Source organism: Corvus brachyrhynchos, unplaced genomic scaffold (genome assembly GCF_000691975.1).
Source record: "Corvus brachyrhynchos isolate BGI_N302 unplaced genomic scaffold, ASM69197v1 scaffold671, whole genome shotgun sequence".
In the NCBI taxonomy this organism is placed as follows: Eukaryota; Metazoa; Chordata; class Aves; order Passeriformes; family Corvidae; genus Corvus; species Corvus brachyrhynchos.
The window spans coordinates 982,592-1,006,420 of record NW_008236441.1 but is presented as its reverse complement, the minus strand read 5'-3'; the positions used below and the strand labels follow the sequence as shown (position 1 = coordinate 1,006,420).

Here is a 23,829-nt window from a genome sequence, read left to right as displayed (position 1 = left end):
TTCTGGTAGTGGTACTCAGTTCAGAAAGGGAAGATGATTTAAAGTATGGAGGACATGCTAAGTTGAAACTTGTTAATAAATGGCTTGAATTTGTTACCTTGGGGTTCATATATACCACACCAGGACTCTTTCTGGTTAGGAGCATGTTGTATTTAAATGTTTGCACGTGTGAAACTGTCACCATTGAAGTGGGAAGTAGCCTCAAGGAGGTTTTCATCGAGAAGGTGAACTTCATTAAAACAAAAGTTTACTACTTTTGTGGTGCCCAGTCCTTGTGTCTGTCTATCCAGGAGCAGTTTGGTGCCAAAAGCTTGCTTTCCTGTTTGCCCTTGTTGTCACAGCCAGCTGCCAGCCAGGCAGCACAAGGGGAAACGCTTCTCCTGGCACAGGTCAATGTATGAGCAGGAAACATCACAGAAAGATCTCACAATTAGGTAATGCGGAGTGAAAAATCACCTCAAGTTTTGCACTTGGCATAGTACACATTGACAGGATTCTGAGGATTTCCAGCCAACAGCCTTATGGCAAAGGATTTTGCAGGATGGCTGCGTTTTTCCTCTCTGACAAAAAGCCATGTGCCATCCACCATCTGCTGGTTACCGCCTTGCTTCCTGCCTTTGGAACTGCTTCCTTGGCTTGTAGAATGTCAGTTTATAATTGATATTGCATTTTTGAAATTTAATTTATTTTTCTCCTTACCTTTGATGATAAATGAGAAAAGGTATTTTTATATTTCTACTGCTGAGTATTCTGACATCACCTTCTGTATAAATGAACATTTCATGTCTATTATTAAAGTGAGTAGAATTGGGCTTAAGATTATTCTGAGGGATGAAACATATTACAATTACTACATAAAATGGGTCTTAGACACGTAGTCCACCAGGATAGTTAAAGCAACACCCAAAATGAACCATAGATCCAAAAAAACCCCTAGAGGTTCCTAATAAGAAGTGTCATTGTAAATAATTAATGAGGCTCAGAACTGCAGCAACAAACAAGTGAACCATATCTCAAGTCTGTTTCAAGGTTACAAAATCTTAGAAACAAAACCTTTGCTGCTGAGTGTTTTGTTCAAACACAAACTAAGAACATAAGGGTGGCTCCCCATGCCAGATTTTTCTGGACCAACATCCTGTTCCCAGCAGTGAGTACCAGCAGATGCCTCAGAATGGCTAAGAATAGGAGAGGCATTTGTGAGGTTTGGTCTTAGTACCCCGCTGGACTCTACTTCTTACTTCAAAGTATCTTGAGCCAGATGCTGTTTCCATGTAATCTTTGGTGTATTCCTCTTCCAAATCTTTGTCCCATCTTCCTTTGGACCCGCAGAGAGTTGGATCCACATCATCCTTTATAAAGGAACTGTGCAAGCATCCTGCCTGGTGAGGCAGAAAATCACCTGTTTTCTTTTCAATCATTTTAATGGGGACTTTTTAAATAGTAAATTGACTCCAACATTTTTTAAATTCATCCCAATTTTCACCTTCTCTGGTGAGAGGAAAATGAGCAGTGACAACACAGGAGAACAAAGAAGAGTTGCAATGACTGCAGAGCTGAACTGATGTTTGGCATTTCCATCCCTTACATTGTTCTCAGTACCAACTGGAAAATGGAATGTTGAAATACAGCTCTCATAATCAAAGGTGGGACTCCATTAGTAGATGTCTACTTTCCTAAGTGGAGTTGTCTGGATCCCTGCTTTTAACCTTGTTTCCAAGTAAATGAAGTTTACAAGGATGTATTTCTCCCAACCCCCTTGCACATGTTCCTTCAGCTCTCTTCCACTGCCTTTGGTAACTTTTAACTTGCAGGGTAAATCTGGCAAAAATTGGAAGACAGAAGTCTAACAGATCAGTCAATTCTTGATGTATTTATTTTATCAACAGCTAAGATGATGAAAGAAGTAGGCAAAAGATGCTTCCATAGGTATTTGGTGTTCATTAGTTCTGTTCTTCATGGAATAACTTTTCTTCCTAGGCATTTTCTTTCTTTATCTTTCCTCTTTGACCTAGCATAAAATGTCAGCAAAATTCAAGTAAACTTTAGCAGGATTTGCAGTTCTTCCCTTGTACTTTACTGTGCCTACTGTCAGCCTGTGCTGATACTGCAAATAACATAGAGGCTTTTAGAATTTTGCTTTAGAATAGTTGCATGAATAGAGGTAAATAAAAGAGAAATCATTTTTCCAATTAACTGATTGGAATATTGATTTTAAAATGATTTTCAGTTGTCATGGTAAAAGAGCTTATCCCTGTAATGTTTTGGACCATATGTTTAAAATTTGCTGTTACGTTGCTGATGCTTGTGTTGTTTAAGCTCCAGTCAGAAGCTGCCTCTTGCTGCAACTCTTTTAGGATAAAAAACTTGAACACAAGTTGTGTTTGGCTTGGTTTTGCTCTGAGAACTGTTGTTGGCCAGCACTGTGTGTAAGGCTTTGCTCACCACCTTTTGGTTTGGGCTGGAGTTGTCTGAGGGAAGGAGCTGTGTCTCAGTTTGTGTGCAGAACACTGACTGTGTCCACAGCCCTATAGAAATAATATATATAAAAAATGCATATAATACATAATATATACAATAATATATATTTTATATAATTTGTGTATTTATATACATATGTGTGTGTGTGTGTGTGTGTGTGTGTTGATCTCATCAACACATATAAATATCTCAAAGGTGGGTGTCAGAGGATGGTGCTGGACACTTCAGCAGTGCCCAGCGACAGGACAAGGAGCAATGGCCATCAACTAAAACACAAATTCCCCCTCAACATGAGGAAGAACTTCATTCCATGGAGGGTGGTGGAGCCCAGGACAGGAGACGTCTCCATACCTGGAGATGGTGTGGAGTCTCCCTCTCTGGGGCTTATCACAGAGCTATGATACAGATGGATTTATCATTTATTTTGCTTAATTCAATATGACAATCCTTGTAAATGTTGAAGGATGGGATGCATGGTCCTGCTTGGCAGCTGATGTTGTAGAGCAGAAGAGCTTTTCTACCTCAGTGTCCACAGGGTCTTCAGAGGGAACCTGAGCAATCAGTCCCCTGGAGCAGCTTGAGATTCAGATCTAAGTCTACTGTCCAGAAATATTTGAACCAGGAGCAGTATTTGAAGCTGCTTGGGCTGTTGGCGTTAGGAGTGACACATTTACAGGGAAGCACTCTCAGTGTAGCTGTTGCCTTCACTTGACTGGCACTCCACAAAGGCAGTCAGACTGCTGAAATGCTGTGAAGTGACTCTGTGCCAAAGGCTCATGTTGTTGCTGAATATGAGTCTTAACTATTAATGTGTCTACACCTTGGGAAATGTTAATGGAGATTTTTGTGTAATGAAAGGAAATGTGTGTGTGTGTGTATGTGTGTGTGTGTTTAGAATATGAGGGAGGAAAGGTTTAAGGCTTGAGAAGTTAATGTTCCATCCCTTTTTGTGGAAGGTGGAATTAATGTTTCCAAAGTTTTTCCACTCTAAGTGTTCCTGGAAGAGCAGGTTTACAGTATCAATTAGGAATACCAGAAATCAGCTGAAAGATAGAACTTTATGTGCATTTAATGTTTAATAAATGGTCTATCCATAGAGGGAGAACAGGGGTTACAGGTACCATGGGCTCTCCATTGCCGAGAACTTTGGAAAGATTCTTCTGTAAGAATACTTTAATCAATGCAGGCATGTTTCATCCCATGTAGTCCTTTGGTCTGCGAGAAAGTTTAAACAGAAATCACCCCAAACCAAACCAAACAAGACCATACAAACCCAACTTATAGGGATCCACAGAGCACCATGCACAAAGGTGCTGCTTCTTTACAAAAGCACCATATTTCTAGAAGTTGGCAAAGTTATTTGCATTTATGTGAATGTGTTTGAAGTGACAGAACAAGATAGGATTTACCTTTTTCTTGTCTCCTAATACCTTGCCTAGTTCTTTGATGTGTTTGTTAAAAAACAATTAAGGTGTTTTATTCTCCTCTGAGTTAGATATATGCACACTGCACAGGATTTGTTGGAGCTTTTCCTGTTAGTGATCAGTCTTGAATTCAAATGGAGTTTATGTATATAGCTGCTGAGAATTAAGGTGGAGGTTCCAATGTCAAATTTCATATATTTTTAATATCATAATCAGCATGCATTTTCTTTGAAAATCAGTCATATGATAGAGGACTGTGTGGGTACCATACACGGTTAAACTGACAGCCATAATCATTAAAAGCAGCTGCTTTTTCTGATATATTTGTTTCTTCCCCCCACATGCTCTTATAAGGAAAAATAGCACGGTAAAAAAAATGTTGCAGCTGTGGGTAACAAAACATTACCTCAGAATTTGGTGTGCTTCTTTTTATCTCCCAGGACTGAAAAATGCTGCAAATCAGAGAAAGTGTGTCATTATTGATCAGCTATTAAGTAGATAGGGCTTTTTCTTAACAGCAGCATTTTGATTTAGATGTCTGACTTGGCTTGACACAGCACTTTCCTGTTCATTATGTGTGTGTCTGGTCTGAATCCTCGTGTGTGCTGAGAGTTTCCTGAGCACAGAGTGCAGCCCCTGTGCTGAAGCAGCCCTGACAGCCAGCATTCCCACCAGCACCACTTGTGCTTCCCAGAAATGCTGGTGTTAAGTTCCCACATGGATAATTGCAGATCCCCTTCCTTTAATGACCTGATGCTTTTTTATTCACAGGGAGTTACGAGGAAACTTGTTTTGCAGGGGGCTGGGGCATGGGTCCCTCTGTTCCTGAGTATTTTTGCCCTTACTTCTGTCATTCTCTCCCTCAAAACTGTTTCCTGGTGCACTTTTGTTTCCAATCTCCACTATTTTTTCTCCTTTGATCTGTAAGGGGTGCTAAACCTCACTTGTAACTCCTTCCCCTGCTGCAGATTGCCAAATTGAATCCATTTGAACTACCTTCCTGCTCATATCTGTTTTCTGAAAGATTTTCATCACTGCCTGGATGGTGCATTCTTGAAATTCAGCCCAAGGAACCAGTTCTTCATGTAGCATTTTGGGGATTGTATATTAAAAAATGCATAAGCCATAAATCTCTTTTTGTGATTCACAACAGTGGCAGTGAATGTTTCCCTCTGAATCAATTGCAGATTTCATCAGTCCCACTTTATACCTGACTCTGAATTTATTTTAAGCTCTTATTTCATAAATGTATAAGGGCTGTGATAATTTGTCATTTCTCTAATTTTATCTATCTTCAGAAGTGAGATCTGGCTTATTAAAAGTGCAAGTGCTTCATTAACAGAAGCACATTTATTCCTGACAGCTCAACAAAATTAGGGTCTCCTCCAAACCCCTACTCAGACTTCAAGCCTTTATGCTCTGGTATATGTGACAAAAGCTTCAGAATTATACCTGTGCAATGTTATAAAAAAATGTTGAGAGATTAATCTCTCAGAGCTTTGTCTTAGGCATGGGGGTGTAACTGCCTTAATGAATATTATAATGATATTTTCACAAAAAATAGCAACCTAAACCACAAGTGTTAAAACCGTCAAAAACTTGGGTAGGTGATCTTTCATAGTGGCAAGCTCCCCCTTAAGATCTATCAGGTAAATGATGCACATATTTCAAGCTGTCGTAGTAGCTACTTTTACCAAGCAATTTGGTGGACATCTATTGGAAAAGGAGGAAAGGGAGAATATAAAATAAAAGGGTTGACACCACAGGTTTCAGACCTTTTTTTTTAATAAACTCCAGCAGTGAATTAAATATCTCTGAGTGTACTCTTACTTGAAGTTTTACAATAGTGCTTAGGATCAACCCTTGAGCTGTTTTCAGTCCCCACAATTTTATATCCAGAGATTTGGAAGAAGGATTTCCACTGCCTGTGATAGGACCTTTGCCCTTATTCAAATAAAAGAGTTTATTGGGTCCCAAAGGCAAGGTCATCTTATTGATGTTGCTCAGATAATGGCAGAAATTGGTCTGAAAACCTACAGCTTAACTATTTTTGACCTGTATTTTTGTGTATTATCCCCAAATATTTTTCCTGTGTTTTTTTTTTTTTTGTGTGTGTGTTTTGGTTTGGTTTGGTTTGGGTTAAGTATGAAAACAATTGAAACAAATTTTTGCTTAGAAAATGAAAACCTCCCTTATTCCTAGGAGGGCTGCATCAATTTTTTCAATATTTTAAAAGAGTTTAGGATGAAGGCATTCTAGATGGATTCATCTAATTTTCATAGCTTGACAGGAATTATATTAGGAAGCCAAATTACAGGATACATGGATACATTTATGGCAGTGAAGCCCTGGGAGCTGTGAGCATGGCTTTGGAAATTAAGCCTCAGAAATCGGTTGGGAATTCTCTGAAGGGCTTATTGAACATTTGATCAAGTGAGATTCATGGATTTCCTACACTTGGATTTTCAGCAAATTCTTCTTGAGGTCATTTGATAAAAACTCCCAAGGAAGCAGAACTGTCCTGAATAAGAAAAGGATAGGAATCAAATGCCACTTTCAGCATGGAGAAATTAATTTCTGAGTCTCACAGGGATCTGTGCTGGGACCTGAGTTATTAAGATGATCTTGGAAACTGGGGAAGGGGATGAGGTGGATGAGTTTGCTAATTAGCCAGGGCAGTGAAAAGGAGCATGTGAAGGAGGACAGGAAAAGATTCCAGTCTCAACAATTGACTTGATGGTGAAGCAGCAGCTGAAAATCTGTGCAGGTGAACACAAAGTAAAGCACATGGGAAGAAATGGTCCTGAGATAAGAACTGATAATAGGTAAGAATGTGTCTAATTATCAGTACTGAGGAAGGAAATCTTGCAGCTACTGTGGCCAGTTTGCTGAAAATTTCTCTACAGTCGTGCCAAAGATGGTAATTAAATTGAAAGAACAGAGAATAAACCACGAAACAGTGCCATTGCATACCTTCCTTGGGTACCTCTTCCTTCCCTTTCAGCTGAAAGGGTGCTGAGAGAGATGGGAAATGTGCTCCAAGGGCACCTCTGCACAAGGAATGAGTCGGGGTCTTCGTCCTGGCAGTGGAACTGGATAGGGCCCTGTCCCACCACGGCTGGTGGCACACTTAGACATGGTGAAGGTGTACTCAGTGTTTGCTTTTAATCACAGTAGTAGAATTAGAAGCATGAAATGAAATGAAGTAAGGTATTTAAGACCCCAGAAGAGCTTTTCACACAAGGCATAATTAAATTTTGGAATTCATTGACATAAGAGATTGCGAGTGCCAAAGGTTTGCATATGTTCAAAAATCAATTACTCACAGGGGAAAAAAAATCCATGGATTCTTCTTGAGCACAAAGAAATCCTGAGCCACAGGCTAGGTCTGGGAGGGTTTAATAAGAGAATCACTCCACATGCTTTTTCTTACTTTTTTATTAAGAATCCCCTACTAGTTACATAAAATGTTACAGATGGACTCTTAGTCTGAAGCCATATGTCCATGCTTAAAGGAAACAGAATTATACTAGTTTATGTCTGAGATTTGGCAAAAAAAATCTGAGCTGAACTCTGTATTTTTCATTTATGTAATGTATCAATGACCCCAAGAGATGGTGAATATGTTGAAGTATTTATACAGAGTTAGAAAAAACAAAATTAGGATGCTTTTTAAAAATTAATTATATGTTGAAAATGGTATGAATTTGGGAAATTAGAAAATACTCTTCCCTTAATCTGTCTTGTTGTATTTTGAAAGCAGTCCTCTGGGCTTACGTTATTTTATTGATGAGCTCATAATAGGCTACAAAAAGTAGGAATTTATTTGAAAGCTTTATTTACTTTCCTGTGGGGGATAGGTACTTCCTATCTCCTTTTCTTTTGATAGAGTATTAATACATGGACACTTCATCTATAATGTGTCGGAAAACTGTGCACAGTAAAAATACGAATGTTTCCAAAGGTTGCTTTTGTTCATGTGTATTTTAAGGTAAAATCAACAACTGCAACTTAACCTGTCTTTCTAAGCAGAGTTAAATTATTTTGCCTGAAAATTCCTTACCTCTCTCCTGGCTCAAACCTGTTTCTTATTCCTTGAGCAGTGGCACCCAGCTGGTGACATCGAGCGGTGACACCACGGTGCGGATCTGGGACCTGTCCAGGCGCGGCTGCATCCTGACGCTGCGGGGCCATTCCCGCGCGGTGCGGGCCTGCTTCTGGCACTCCTGCGGGGACTTCGTGGCCTCTGCCTCCATGGATGGCACCAGCAAGATCTGGGATGTTAACAGGTATGGAGGCTCTGTGTTCACTAATTGATACCTTCATTAAGAACCAGGGTTGTGCTTTAGCTCCCTGTCGATTCGTGGAGTTCACTCGGAGAACACAGGGAAATTAAAGGCAGTGCTGGAAAAAACAGCCTCCGATGGGATTACTAGATAAAGGCTTTACTAAACAGGGAGCTGGGAAGGACTTCAATTAACACAGTGCCAAAATGGAAGTATTTGCTTTCACTTGGCATCCGTTATTCTTCATTGCTGGTTTTTTTTAAGGCAAGAGCTTTGTGGAACTTCAATATGTAATTTGAATAAGTAACTGAATAAGACTTTCAGTAAGTTTTCTATATACTGTTTCAAGCTCCTAAGTACACAACCTGGTTTAAGGTTAGCCAAGTGGAAATTTATTTTAGTCATTTTCTGTGTTTCAGCAAGGTGACTCCTGATTAATAAATCATCCTATACCTTCTTTATTATCCAGGCAAGTGCATTTTATGAAGGTGCTTTTAGAATATCAGTGAATTTGTGCTTACTGATTAATTAGTTCCTTAACTCTCTCCAGTTGTCTTCAGTTTTGATTAACTTAACACCTTAAAGAAATGGGATGGATTTATCTCTTTTCAAACTATCTCCTCTAGACTGCTGAATTACTGTACTGTACTAGGTCTGATTTTTAACAGCTGGATGTCATCCGTCCGCAGAGTCCTATAGGCGTTTTCCCTGGTTCTTTATTATCCAGTCCTAATGGATTTTTCCAATTCCTATCGGTCTTTTTCTTCCCTTGCATTTGAATGAGATGAAATACTCCTTCAAGATTGTTGGCCACTGCAGGAGAAGAAGCTTCACTCAAAAAGCAAGGGAAAATTTCATCTTTTGTTCCTTTTTCCTAAATCCCTCCCGGCCTGCTGCAATTGCAGTGAGCCCTTAGTGGAGACTTTTCAAACTGTAATTCATCCAGATTTCACTGAGAGTTAATTAAAACTCTGTCTGTATCGGATTTCCAGTCTTGCTTTCAAACCATGAATTGAGGAAGCATTAAATGATATTAAAAATATTGTTTTCAAAATGGGATAACTAACCTATCCTTTCATGAATTATTCCAAATTATTTTGGCGAAAAAAAACCTAGTTAAGGTTTGACAAAGTTCAAGCCAGCAGAGTGGTGGGTTTTAGAACAGAAATTGTCAGCCAGTTCTGAGAACAGATGATGCTTCCACCATCGCAGTAATAAGCATTAATGGTCAGTGTTTTCCTTAGAAACATGAACAGCAGAAATCTAACGTATTGTTGCCTCTTTTCTTAACCTGTTGTAGATTTCTAATGCTTTGATCATCTTTTATGGCATATTCATGACCTTTAAGAAATAATACTAAGAATAGCTTTAATTTGATGTCAGAATGGGTTTGAATTTGCATAGACAAAGGTTTGTTTAGACATTTGAAAATGCCTTCCCTACAGAGGAAGCTTTTGTAGTCAGAGGAATCAAAGCAAACCTTCACCACCAACCCATGGTGCCTCCCACTCACACTCATCACCAACTCCCATTTCTGCCTCCAGTCTATCTGAGCTGTGCTTTGGATGCGAAAATAAGAGAGTAACATCCCAGCCATGATGTGAAAGGCTGACTATCCATGTAGAATTATTGAAACATCAAAAATTATGCAAAATCTCAGTGGCTAAAGGCAGCAGGAAGTGGCATAAAAATGTGACATAGTCCGATTAAAATAAGGTGTATTCAGAGTAGGAAAAAAAAGCCCTCATGGGAGTTCTCACTGCTGGGTTTTTGATGTGTTGCCAGTAAAAGCCATGTGCTGGGGGCTGTTGCACTGCCTCAGTGCAAAGGCCAGGTGAGTTCTGCTGTGGCCAGTTCAGGTGAGTTTGTAGAGCTGTATGTGGTGTAGGCACTTAGTATGAAAAGAGGACTGCAGAAATGACAGACATTTGAAGAACTTCTCTAAAATGGGTTTGGTGACAAGATGTGGCTGTTTCGAGCCTAATCCATCCTGGTTCTGCAGAACACTCAGCTGCAGTTGGGCCTTGTGCCCGTGCTGGCTCATTCAAGTGGAAGATCAGTCTGTGCAGGATGTACGGCAAGATTTGGAAATAAGGGAAGGCTATGGACAGATGAATGAGCTGGTGGTTTCCACTGGCTTGTTAAATTGCTGCTGTTATATTTGGAGCTGTGCTACAAAAGAGCCTGCAGTGAGCTTGGGCTCGGCAGTGCTGATTGCTGAGCTACCTGGCCGAGTTTGCAGCACTGATCCAGCTGTTCCAGGGCGTCCCCTGTAATTGTGCCACGAGCTTGGCCGGCGGGGCTGGGCACCCCAGGGCTGTGTGCCCTCCTCAGCCGCCCTGCCAGCCTGGGGCTGTGTGACAATAGGAACGTGGAGCAGGCTTTCTGTGGTTTATGATGCTTGGAGTGTTATTTTTCTCCCCAACCCTGCAGAACAGGTGCTCATCCAGGTGCCATAGTCAGCCTTCTCCCTCTCCAGGTGCCACAAGCTCTGAGCAGGGGACAGAGCCCAAGATAACGTTCTCGTGGGAGGATAATAATCAGTGATCACAGTTAATCTAGTGGTTTTATTCTTTCCACTAACAAGGAATTAAGATTTTATAAATGAGAGCTGTCTTTCTTCCTTAATATTACATATTTGGATGGATGCCTGCTTTCAAATTGAATGGGCCTGGAAAGCAGCAGATTGTAGGGGAAGAAAAGCAAGAAGGATATCAAAACTATCACTGCCACCTCTCTGAAAGAGGTATGTTGTAAATAAATGCTACAAATAAAAATACATCCATTTCTGTAGTGGATGACAGTTATCTTCTTATTTCCAGCTTTCAAAAAGGCCACTTTTATACATTAGAAACATACTTTTCTATAAATGTTGCATTTGAAAAATATACATCATTCTCTGTAGTTGTAAGCTTGGTGTCAAGAAGCTGGGGAGGCTATTTGCTATCTTTTAGCACCAAAATCCAAGGTGCAATTTGCACAATCATCAAATCTGTTATTGGAGTCCAAAGAATACAAGATGCAACATCTCTTCAATAGGAAAATGTTGCCAGCAGTTCTGATAAATTACATAATTCTTTGCCAATGATAAGAAAATTCTGCCTACTAAATATTTGAATTTTATTTTATTAGAACATGAAATATGCCTGGGGGTTTTGGTCAGTTTGGGGTTTTTTATTATTCACAAATGTTTTTCTTCTGTGTATACTGGAAGTTTCAATCATGTATCAAGCCACAAATGACATTCCTACCAGGAGGATAATATGAGGTAGCTTTTAGTAAACAATGTTCTTCTGGACAAGTTAGGTGCCTTCTATTTAAAGATACAATCTGGGTAAGCCACTTCCTTCTTCTGGAAACACAGACACATGCTGAGACACAGCCATGATCCAAGCTACTGAAGGACTTGAGGGAGTCTGAGTTCTGGAGTTGGAACTTCCTGATGCATTCTTTGCTGGGAGAATTGGTTGCTTTTAAAGGAAATGAAAAAGAAAATGGTGTAACATCGGGAAGGGGAGTGCAGGGAAGAAAGGTAACTCATGTGCCTGCCATGGCTAAAAAAATTTAAACCAAAAAACAAAACAGCAAAACGGGCATATCTTGTACCTTCAAAATTATCCCCACTTCTTAATGATTATGGAAATAGGAAATTGGAGAAGAAAGGGAGAGGTTTATAATTTGTGACCAGGATCTTATTCAGTAGCATAGGTCAGGTTGAAAATATACAGCCAGTTATGTTCTAGCTCAGCAGGCAGTTGCAGGGGTGTTTTCTCAGACCATAAATTCAACACTGTCAAAGTCATTTTGGCAGGATTAATTTTAATTATCCAGTGGTAAATATCATCAGAGATTTACAGCCTGATCTCTGATATGCAAATCAAACTGAGCATCATATATCTCATGTAAACATAGGCAGTTGTTTAGCTTTGCAAACATATGCTCTACACTGAATGTTAAAGGCAAACATTGTTATTTATGCTTTGCGCTTGAGAAATTGTTTGCAGCAGTCAGAACAGTCAGAATTGGTTTTCTCCAGTTGATCCATTCTGTGCTCACTGAGCAGTTCTCCATTTTTCTCTGCTTTCTTTCACTAGTACAAAATATGTGGAATTAGGCCACCAAGAAATGCAATTGTGCTGTCCTGCAGCAGAGCCCAGGGTGAGGAAGTGTTTGTGGATTGGAGCCGTGTCTGGTTGCTGTTCCATGATCCATCACTCATTTGTTTTCCTTTTCCATTAACAGGGCAATTTTTGTCTACTCACGGAAATTTTTCCCATAATCAAATTTTATTTTAAAAATTTAAAACGTGTATTTACCTCAATCTTCAGTCATTTCTAGTGTCCATTGGTGCATTTGTTCAGGTGCCAATTTTAGAAGTAACTAATTGTGATTATTGTTAATTCTCCTGTACCTCCAGGATAGTGTCCTGTTACTGAGGTGTTAATAGATTCTTTTACTTATTTCCAAATATACAAAAAAAATTGCTGACACCTTTTGCTTCTCTGCAACAAGACAGGACATTTTCACTTCTTTGCCCAAGTGTCAGATGTGTCTGACATTAATTACTAGTTTATATGAATAATTCCTTCTTTTGCTCCTAAGCCTCTATTAAAATTCTTATCTCCTGTTGTGACTTCTCTCCACTTGGTATCTGCTGCTTATAGTTTTGTTTCTTCTCATAAGAAGCATTTAATTTTGGAAAATTTAGGGTTAGTATTTAAAGAAATCAAGCAGGGATGGATTTTGTTTAATTAGAAGTCCCTCGTCAGCTACAGCTTTCCTTGGAGTGACACCATGGAATGACACCATGCAAATACTGCATGTGTTTTATTAATACACATCTTGAGTGTGTGTACTGCAAGGCATGGTTAAGCTGATTTTAAACTGCAGTTATACTTTGGGGTGGAGTGGTTTATTCTCTAGTTTCACTAAATTGATAATTTAATGTTCCTGGAGTTGCCAAGTGGACTGGTCAAACTCTCTGCTTTGTATCATCAGATCCCAGGGTTTAGCCTGGCTTCTCCTGCCATCCTTGACATTCATACTCTGTTTCTTTTTCTTCCTTTTCCCTTTGGCGACGGACAGCTTTGAAATGCAATATTTACTCTCAGATTTGTAGGGTTTTTTCACCACACCAAATGCATCCGTATCAGGATCCTGTAAAATCTCCTCTGAAGGAACTCAGAGATTTTTCTTGTCTCAGAATGGAGCTATATTTTCACATTTTGAATCAGGATGAGTGTGCATAGCCAGTCCTTGTCCAAATACCCCATTTGAGGTTACACTTGTCTGACTGGCTGGTCAGTGGGACAGAAGCCACAAGCTCCTCTGGCCAGATCCCATGTTTAATTGATTCCAGTAAAAGTGGAGCTAATCTATTTTCAGAGAAGACAAATATCCTCCAGGAAATTAGAAGGCAGGTAGAAGAACTCAGAGGAAATGTGGAAGGACCATTTTTGGGTAGTTTGTAATGTCTCTCCTGACAGCACAGCAGGAAATGCTTGCCATTTTGATAAAGGAGAATTCCCTTTGGAATCCTCCAAGGAGCACTGCAGAGACAAGCTGCTATTAATCCTTCAAATCAAAGCCAGGCCTATGCCCAAGTCTCCAAATTTATAATTATGCTACAATTCCATAACACATTTTTCAGGATCAGGAAAGTCTAAAACCTAGTTGTTATAATTCCCAGAGAGCCAGTTGTAAAAAATCAATTTGAAAATGCGAATTATCAGGGAAAAAATTACATTCAAAGCAGAGCTATTCAGTTAAGGGGAAGATATGGCTAAATCTACAGAATCCTGGACAAGATGAAGCTTGAAGTACAAAACTTTACAGGACGTGTAGCTTGAACTCCATGTTGTAAACTTAAATGACATTGTGGATTTAGTAAGAGACAACATGCCTCAGTAATGAGAAATTGCAGGTCCCAAAGGCCAGAAGAATCTTAGCTGATTGCCATGGAATGCCTAAGCTGGGCAAGCCATACCATTATTTACATCTGGTGAAGGTAAACAAAGAGGTGAAGGGCTTTACTCGAGGCCATAGGGTGAGTTACTACTGAAGCCATCATTAAAACCCTGACTTTCCATTCCTTGGGGACGTCAACAATATGGCAAAATTAGTTTTCTTCAAATCTTCCTACTGGGTGAGAGGAACTAAAATCAGAATTGGATTTTCAGTAATAGTATAGATCCATGAGAAATAGATGTTTATGTGATTATTAATGACTCTGTAAAACATGACAGGAGTTGTGTGACGTCTGCTGAAATATTTGTTCTGGTGGCTGTTGGCTACTGGTCTAGATAAATCCATGTTCTCTCTGGCTTTTACTGGAACCATCTGTGGCAATTTAGCCTGTGCACAGGAAGCATATTTGAAGATCTTAGTAGTTAAAGTGATAATTTTTTTTTTTTTAATTCAGAATATTTTTCCGTTTTTTCCTAAAGCATTGAACACACAGAAATGTAAGTGCTTTGCTTTCTGATTTCTGCTGCTGGTCTTGAACTGCACAGCAGTTTTTGATTAATGGAGCGGGAAAAAATCAAGTTACTACTTTATTTTTTAAAAAACTGAGGCTGAAAACGGAGCTGCTTTCTAAAATGTCTGAGTTCTGCAGATATTTCTAGGTAGGCTTACCCAAACGCTACCAGAGTTAGCTACATAGTATTTCTTTTATGGAAAGATAGTGGAGAAAGTTGCACTTGATTTACATAAATGGGTGTCTCATTTTCTGATCTCAGAAGTTTCCTTGCTTCCATTATTTCAGCATTCAATATGGCTTGGAAAAAACATACTAGATGCAATTGTTAGTGGGTTTTTATGTTCTAGCTGTCCTCCTTTAGCCCAGCCTCCCTAAATTCTGTGTTGTTGGCTGAGAGGCTCCTGTTGGACAGCAGGAAGCTTTATTTGAGCTGGTAAGGAAATGTGCTCCTCTGAAGTTGAGCACCTTTGTGCTTGGTGTCCCTCCCTTGTCCAAACACCTCCTGGATTCCCTGGCAGGTGCTTCAGGAGCAGGAGGAATGAGGGAGGTAAAACTGAGGCTTCCTTCCACCAAATCCTAACCAGAGCAGCTGGCAGGTCTGCAAAGCTGAGTCCACTTGGACTGTGTGCACTGGAGGAGGCTCAGGCGCTGCTTTTTTCTCTCTTTGACAATGTGCAAGATGGATTCTTTGTCTTAATTTGCAACTGTGCAGGTCCTATAACCATGGCTTCTGCAAAATGTTAGTCAGATCTGGACAGGGTGTTTCCATTCTCCTGCGTTCCGAACTCAAATGCAGAGGATCAACACTGCAGGCATTCAGCACAATTTAAGTCAGAGTATAGTTTTCTACTCCATATCCAGGGTCATTATACAGTTGTTTTCTTTCTCCCTCACATCACATTGACTCATTACTGGCAGGCTTTTCTTTACCTAAGCTGTTTTCCTAGAAATACTGACTTACAGTATCTCCACCAAACCAAAAATGAATTGTACCAACAGAGCAATTCATAGCGCAGTGAAAACTGTCAGATATTATTACAGAACTCAGTGAAGACAACAGCTCATTAAAATGATGTATTTCCATCATCACACCCATATCCTGTCAGTACCAGTTAGAGCAAATGTTACACACACAGTCTGTGATCCACATTCAAGTGGAGCACTGTCACCCAAAATCCCCGTGTGCTGCAGCACAGGTAATTGCAGGTTGTTTCCCTGCTTGTCTCCCAGTGAACTAAAATGAACACGAATACATCTTACTATTTATAAGCAACAATACTCTGACAGGCATAGCCACATATCCACCTGAATGTGAACTATTTTTAGCTGCTGATGTCTCCTGGTTTGGAATTAGATGAGTCGGTCATTTGATTTCAAAGTAAAAGTCTGCTGTAGTGGATGCCTTAATACATGTAAATTCCTCTTGGAATTTTTTCAGTTCTTGTCCTCTGGCTCCAGGCAGTCTTCAGATATGTGTGTGTCTGTGTCTGTCTGTGATGCTTTTGGGGTTTATTTTTCTTCCTTTTTATTGTTTTCTTTTAAGGGTTCAGATGTTACACAAGATCATTTTCTCTCTCAAGTGCTGGAACTCCAGTTGTGTATCCTGTTAGAGCAAACTCTATTCATCTTTGATTAGCCTCAACTGGAAAATGAAAACAAGTCACATCTTAGTCCTTTAACAATTAATTCTTACATTAAAAAAATGTGCCCTGGGTCTCTTATTGACACTGGAAGACACTGAATTGTGTTTGTACCTCCTTAAAATGTGGATAAATACTGTTTTCAGCCCAATAATGATTTCTTTTGTCTGTGGCAGCTTTCAAAAATTTGGGGCTTGTTTCTCTCCTCAGTCTTTACATTTCCCTAAGTGGTCAGACCTGATACAGGTAACACAGCTTCTTTGGTGCCCTGTGTGGGTTATACTTTGAGACACATCTCCAAATCCTCAAGCAGACTTAGAGCTATAAAGTCTGTTCCCACATGATCCAAGTGGTTAAGCCTGTGTGTACAGCAGACACAATCACTCTGACACTTCCCGGGAAAATAAGGGGGGGTTTTGCCTTGATGGAGGCGAAGACCAGGATGACGCAAACAAAAACGTTGGCCATTTCCCTTCTGCACTTTGATATTTGTAGGTTTTCTGATGTGAATTGAGACACATCATCACACAAAAATCTTGTTGTAGGCTGACCGATATCTTTCCCAGCTAGGAATCAATTCACCATCTGCAAGACAATTTTTATGCATCTATTTACTGAACTCAGAGCCTGTAAAGGCATGTGTGTCTGTGGGAAACCTATTAAATATGTATTGGAATTACCCACTTGATGCAAACCCAATGAATTTCTTTATATTTTAGTGTCTCTTTCAAGCATATTTCTGTCACCAACACAAATATTCTAGATAATGGAATCTTCATATGGAGGCTGCAATAAAATGTCAACGATATTTGTGAATTATTTAATACAGAGCAGACGGTCATGGAGTGTTTCGGTGCCATAAAGGGCACACGAGTTTGCTGCACGCTGGGAACATAGTTGGAGTCAGACTTGTATCCCTGCTCTGAAATTTGAATAAAAAAGTAAAAATACTGTGTGTGGTCTTCTGCAGTTACATTCTGCCCCTTAAAAAGTCCCTTCTTTAGGTTGGTTTTTTTTTAAATATCAGGTTTTGTTTCATAGTAATGCAGATCTTAGCTGATTTTGGAAGGTTAAGACTGAAATGAGGGTTTGGGGACACTGTGCAATACTAGGAGTGAAGTTAGCAGCTGGCACTGGCGATTGATGAAAACCTAATTCTGAGTGTGTCGGACTTCTAAGTGATCCATATCAGGTTGTCAGTCATGGCTTGACAGTACTTTGATTGCATATTCAGCACCTTCAACAATTGCAAACTGAGCTTTGCTATGTGCAGCTGAAGATTTTAGTAGTGATTTGCAAAGGCCTCTCTTCCCCTGGAGAACAGTGGATACTCTTCTCATCCAATGACACTTACTTTGGGTGCACACTGGGATGAGACAGGTGTAATTACATTGATATAAAATCACACCGCTAACAGGGAAAGTTAGAACAAAAAGGAATGTAAACCAAACTGTTCACAGCTAGGAAAGGAGGAGACTAAATCACTATGCTTATATTTTGTGCATGTGTTTCAAGTGAATCTTTTCCTCCAGCTGCTGGCAAAGGGAAATCCAGCCCTTTTCCAGCTCTGTTTGGGGAGAGCGGGGGTGGTGCACAATCTAAAAATGGTGAGAAAGTAGTAGATCAAAGTGGTGGGAGGTATCCTTGGGAATTTAGCTTTTCCCATTCTGTGTTCAGTCACTGATCTGAACAAACATTCCCGCACCTGTAGCTTCAGTGGGTGGACCAGGCTCTTTATTCTTCACTCCAGCAGCTGCTTGTTAGAGAACCTGCAATGACACTGTTTTTGTTGTGGCTCTGTGTCTAGGAGCACAGCAAATCTATTATTCATATACCTTCCCAAGTTCACAAAGCCATTGAATAGTGCTGCATAACTCCTTAAAGCTGCCACCCACTCAAATCCATTTTATTTGGACAAATAAAGAAACTCTGCACTGAAGAAAACCAATTTGAAAGCACACTGAAATTCATTTTCCTCACTTTAATATTTAAGTGCTTATATTTATTGCATCTCAGCCTTGTTGTACTGTTTTCAAAAAGGATTTGTTTCTTTAATAGGTCTAAAGAAGTTTCAGTAAATTTAAAATGTGGAAGAAAATAAACTAACATCCGACAAGAGTCACAGTGCTTTTTATGCAGTGAATCTGCATGCTGCAGATTAAACCCATCCATTAATATTCTGTGTAACTCCATGCTAATTTACAGTACACAGGACTGGCCCAGGTTCTCATGGTTCCCTGCACTATTGCAACTGACTATTCCCTTTAAGAAAAAAGAAAAAAAAAATTGAAAAAAACCAAGGACTAAAGTTCCTGGTTTGCAATACAACAGTAATAAAAGTGGGGCCTCCAACTTTCACTTGTCATTGCATTTTTGACTTTGAGACTGTAGGTGTTTCTTTATCTGACTTCTTTGGTAAAGGCATTTTCTTTTCTATGTCAGAAAGCAGTAAGCCAGCTCCTGGTAGGGTCATTGGTGGTGTGGGGGTGGTTTTGGGGCCCAGTGCGTTTGTAGGTGATGCTCAAGGCAGACAGAGCTGGCAGAACTCCCTTTACATGGGAGTTACCCATGCTGCTTGCAGGAGTCTTCCTGCATAAGGGTTGGGATTAAAGACATAGTAGAAATATATTAACAATAAATTAAAACTTACTAAATTAGTAAACAAAAAAATTTAAAAGGTGGGGAAATTAAGTCATGATGTGCCAGTACTGCTTTCTCTATCCTCTATAGAATTTCATCACTATAAAGCTAGACCAGCAAGTGGATCCTAAGGTAAAATAATGGTGTACTTTTGGTTTGTTTTGGGGTTTTTTTGGAGCGCAGGGGGTTTGCTGGATTTGGGTTTGGTGGTTTTTTGGAGAGCTGAAAGCTGATTTGAGTTAGTTTTATGGTAACTGTGTAGATGTAGTTGAGATCTCTAGATTTATTCTGCTGGCCTCCTGTATAGTTCTTGTTTCAGTTTTTCCCTTTTGTTGGTAGTTTTCAAACAGTGGATTTTTTTTTTTTTTTAAAGAAAGACAAGAATTTTGGGCTAGAAAAAGTGCAGACCTGGGTCATCCATCGGGCAATTTAATGCAACTCCTGACAAACAGAAGCCTGAGAGCCACTTCCTGTTCTCATCATCAGCTGCTCCCTGACTCTGGTGGCTGCACAGAACAAAGTTCTCCCCCAGAACCTGCTCCACCCTAACCCTTCATTTAATTCACACAGAGTTGGATCATTCAAAGAGCCCCAAGGGTTGTTTGAAGATATGTTTGCACGGCCACAGTGTCACACGGGAAAATCCCATTACTTGGGCACCCAGCAGCTGTAGGACTCTCAGACTCTGCCTTGTCCAGGCAGTTTGGAAATCTCATCCTAAATATGTAAATTTGTAGAGAATATGATATGATGGAGCTTTATGGGATGAACTTGTAGGCTTTGGCGAGGTATTTTAGGGGTTAGTGTTACAGGAGTGGCATTTTTTAAAAGTGTGCTGTTATCCACTGTTACAGACTTAAACTCCTGTAGAAACCAATTATTTCTTACGTTGTCTGTGAGTTGTCAGAAGAAATAGATCAGATGAGTCTCACAGTAAAATGCTGGGACTCCAAAGAAAATGTGTGTTCCAGCATAACGTAGTAAGTTTACCTGGTCTTCTGCCATAAAGATACTTCATATTTTGTTTTTCATTGTCACGTTTGTTATTTTCTGTGTTACGTCTCACCAGTCAGTAGTTGTGCATGTAATGCCATATTCTTTATTTATTAACACGGTCGTGTAGAAGAGTGAAATAAATGATGACAAGGAAGAGAATGAAAGAAATAACAAAGACGTTCTTCAGGGTGGTTGGAATGCACCATAAAGGGGATCTGAATGTGGAGTTTGGATGGCTCATCTTCTCCAGAATATTTTATTTGAACAGCAAAAGCCTAAAACTGTAAAATAACCTGTTTGAATAGTTCTCACATAAACCTTAATGTATGGACACAAAAAGTTAAATCATTTGACAGTGATGCATCGAAGCACATGTGCTGCTGTCTTTCAGAAGCAAGGAGGGATTGACACATCTGCATTTGCTTGTTCAGGGTTAGCCTGAAAAGGCAGTAATTTTACAGGTAAAGATTTTTGTAATTAAAAAAAAACCAAGACACAAATAATAAGATCATGGCAGCTTCATACGGAGTGTGGAACACGCCGTGAGCTCCATGCTGATGTCAGCTGATGGGGTAATTGAGGAGAACCCACTGTCACTGGGGAGAGGCTTTGCTTGTCCAGTGGCAGAGCTGCTGAGCAGCAAGCACACTCCTTGTCCTGCACTGTTTATTGTCTGCTTAAATGGGTTACAGCTATTTCATGATTCCTGAGCCTGCACTAATCTGATTAGCTCGTACCCCTGTGCCTGGAGGGGGGAGGAGATAATTGTTTCATAAAACAAGGCTCTGCTTTTCAATAAATGATTCCTGGTGCTCCTGTCTTCACCTGTCCAACAAAAAAATCCCCTGAGGAAACTTAATTTGCAGAAAGTGCTGAGCAAGGGTAAGAGTCAAAAAATAATCTAAGAATCCCCACTTACCTTTTTGAACCCGAGTGCCCCTTGCTCCTGGACTGAAGTTAGGAATTCTGAGATAGATGGCTCTGCTTTCCATGTGTTGCAAGGGAGACACAGGCATTTTGAAGGCAGAGAAGTTTGTGTCCTAGTTCCTGGCCAAAGGACTGAAGCAGCATTTTATTCAATAATAGAAATACAAGAGCTGACCCTGGAGGGGAACCACTTCAGATCCTGTCGCTCTGAGTGCTGGAAGCACCGGGCTGCACAAAGCTTTTCCTTTGGCTGATGGAATTTATGTTCTGCATGCAGATACACTTGATGGAAAAGTTAGAAGCTGTAGCCACAAACGGATGGTTTGATACGTGGGTGGTGATTTTCCTGAGGCAGAGGAAACCTGGATTTTGAAATATGGAATGTAGGGTGTGTGCTCCTGCATGGTGCTCAGAGTGGGTCCCAGTGTGGGTCCAGAGCCCACTGGTGTGTTACAGGTGTTCTGGGAATGCCCAGAACATTCCCATTAGTGTTAACAAATGTATCATTGCTGACTGGCTGCTGGGGTGAGAAGTGCTAATTTACTCAGGATTACTTTGGATCACTCCCTGACATAACTCTTTTACACACGGTTACAAGCAAGACCTTGTAAACAGGGTCTGTTTCACCCAAACTGGTGAAAAAGGTACTTCAGATCTACATTTTGGATATAAAAGCCTAAATCTTCTTCTATTCCATGACTTTCAAAGTAATTTTTGTTGACCGAACTCTAACCTTGGGGAAGAGCAATCCTTGTCAAATGAAACATAACCCAAATTCGAAACATATGAAAATGCATCTCACTTCTGAAAAATTTGGATTGTAAGTTAACACTTCTCTTCAAACTAAAGTTGCTGAAATAAGTTATCAAAATTGATTTAGAGCCCAATTTCAGTGGAAAGTGAGCTTTTGCAACAGCTCTCACCATGAGCTGGAACATGCCCTGTGCTGCCAACAATCAGGTGTTGAACAGTGAGATTTTAAAGATATCTTGACAAGGTACAGCCAAGCCTACATAGTACAAGGGAATGAAGAATATATTACAATCTTACAAAAAGACCATAAACCATCTTACAAAAAGACCATAAACCATTCTTAAGTAGAGATTTTATGTCTTACTGTTTTCTCTTTCCTTTTAAAAAAAAATTAAAGCTTTACACCAAAACCCCTTTATCTGGAATCAGAAAATAATACAAACAGTAATACTTCTCATGGAACACTTCATTTGTTCAAACAAATGTAAGACATTAAGAGGCTAAATCTTCAATAATGAGCAGATTCATTATTCATGTTTCAAGCCAATAAAAAAGGAGACAGATTATTGGCAAAGTTTTCACGCCTTCTAATGAAAGCCTAAGTAGAATATTATTAATTCAGTAACTTCAGCTTTTCGCTTACAAAAACATAAAAAGCTATTGTCAATCATATTTAGTATTCTCAATGTTTATCAAAACAGATCCTGAGTTTGAGTAGTTTTGGAATCAATCAAGCACCAAAAGGTAATAGATTATATTTCTTTTTTGTCTGTTTGTGCTAGAGAGTTCTAACCAGCCATGGCACCAGGGAGAGTCTTTGTTTTGTAAAGCCCACCCTACCACTATCTCTGTGCATTTGATACAGAAACATGGTAAAAAATAAGATTCTTATTATTTCCCAGGCTGGCATCAGGCAGCCAGGTCAGTGTCCAACACCACAGCCACGAGTGATGGTCTCAAAACTTTGGGCTTTTTTCTCTGACAGTATTTTTTAACTCAGTGCCGCATCTTTGTAGTCAGTAGATCAGTGTCTGCCTGGTAGTGGGAGTTTCCACAGGCTCAATAAACACACAGCTTCTGCTTAAATACACACAGTAGAGCTCTGCCAGAAAAATAAATAGTGTTATAATTGGCTACTTTTCCAGTAATACATACTGTGTTACATAAATTATCAGGAATTGAGTCAAATAAGCACTCTAATCCCAAAGGTAAGGCATGAAGTTTTGCAGCCTTTCTCCTGCATTCACAGAACTCTCTTTCAAGTACTGTGCTTATTTGGCTGTTATCTAATTTCACTGCAGAATAGAAATCTGACTGGAGCATTGCTTTCTGCTGGTTAATTATAAATTTATTAAGGGAATTTTGCCAAATGTCCCTCACTATTAGACCTCACTGAATCTGAAGTTCAAGCTATCAGACTTCATTTAATGTAATGCATTGCCCTCTTTCTCTGTTCTGTGTGTGCTTTTTTGTATTTTTTTGTTCTCAGGTACGTTCAATTTTCCCTTTCTGTGTATTATTTGCCAAAGAGGCTCTTTCAAGTTATAGAAATGGGACGAAGTAATTTTTAGAACAGCAAAATACGTAAGGAGGCAAGGTCCCTGGAGATGAAATGAATTTCCAACACAATAAAATAGCTTTCCTGTCCCGTTTGGGTGTTGCTGTTGACAGAGTATCTTGTTAACAGCGCACGAATGCCTCAGGAGTAGGAGGGTGTGGAGGGGGCATCACAGAATGGGAGCATGTGGAGAGGGAAGGGAAGGATGAGACAAGTTTATGGCCACACTGAGGTGCTTTGAGCCACCTCCGTGCTCTGGTAAGGCTTTAACACTCCTGAGGTGCTCTCAAGAGTGAACCCCACAGTGCGTGGGGCTGGGCTGGGCTGGGCTGGGAGCACTCGGTGTGCTCACACCTCATCAAACAAGACCCACATTTAAGGACTGTCATGCCCAGGCACTGCCTTTCAGTCTTCTCTTAGAGCTTTGCTAAAAGTGGGGCTTGCAATATGTGTGAGACAAATTTGGAGCAGACTGGGGGGGGTACCTGGAGGTGTAGGTGCATCCTGTGTGAGCACAAAGCTCAGGGTGTTCCTTACACCAGCAGGGCCAGGAGAGGGTTGGGACTGCAGTTGCCTCTTGCAGCAGGTGGAATCTCTTTGCCTGCTAAATCCTGGTGGCTTTTATTGCTGTTTTCAGCCGGAGGTG

At 40.0% G+C, this 23,829-nt stretch overlaps 1 protein-coding gene across 4 annotated transcripts in view; it reads left to right on the top strand.

Moving 5' to 3' along the window:
• Positions 1–23,829, top strand: part of SPAG16 (sperm associated antigen 16) — a 359,185-nt gene that overhangs the window by 181,504 nt on the left and 153,852 nt on the right. For all 4 annotated transcript variants that reach the window (XM_017747132.1, XM_017747131.1, XM_008643578.2 and 1 more), the window contains one exon: positions 8,006–8,191. In XM_017747132.1, the coding sequence (XP_017602621.1) occupies positions 8,006–8,191 (186 nt within the window). The remainder of the gene's footprint in view (positions 1–8,005; positions 8,192–23,829) is intronic.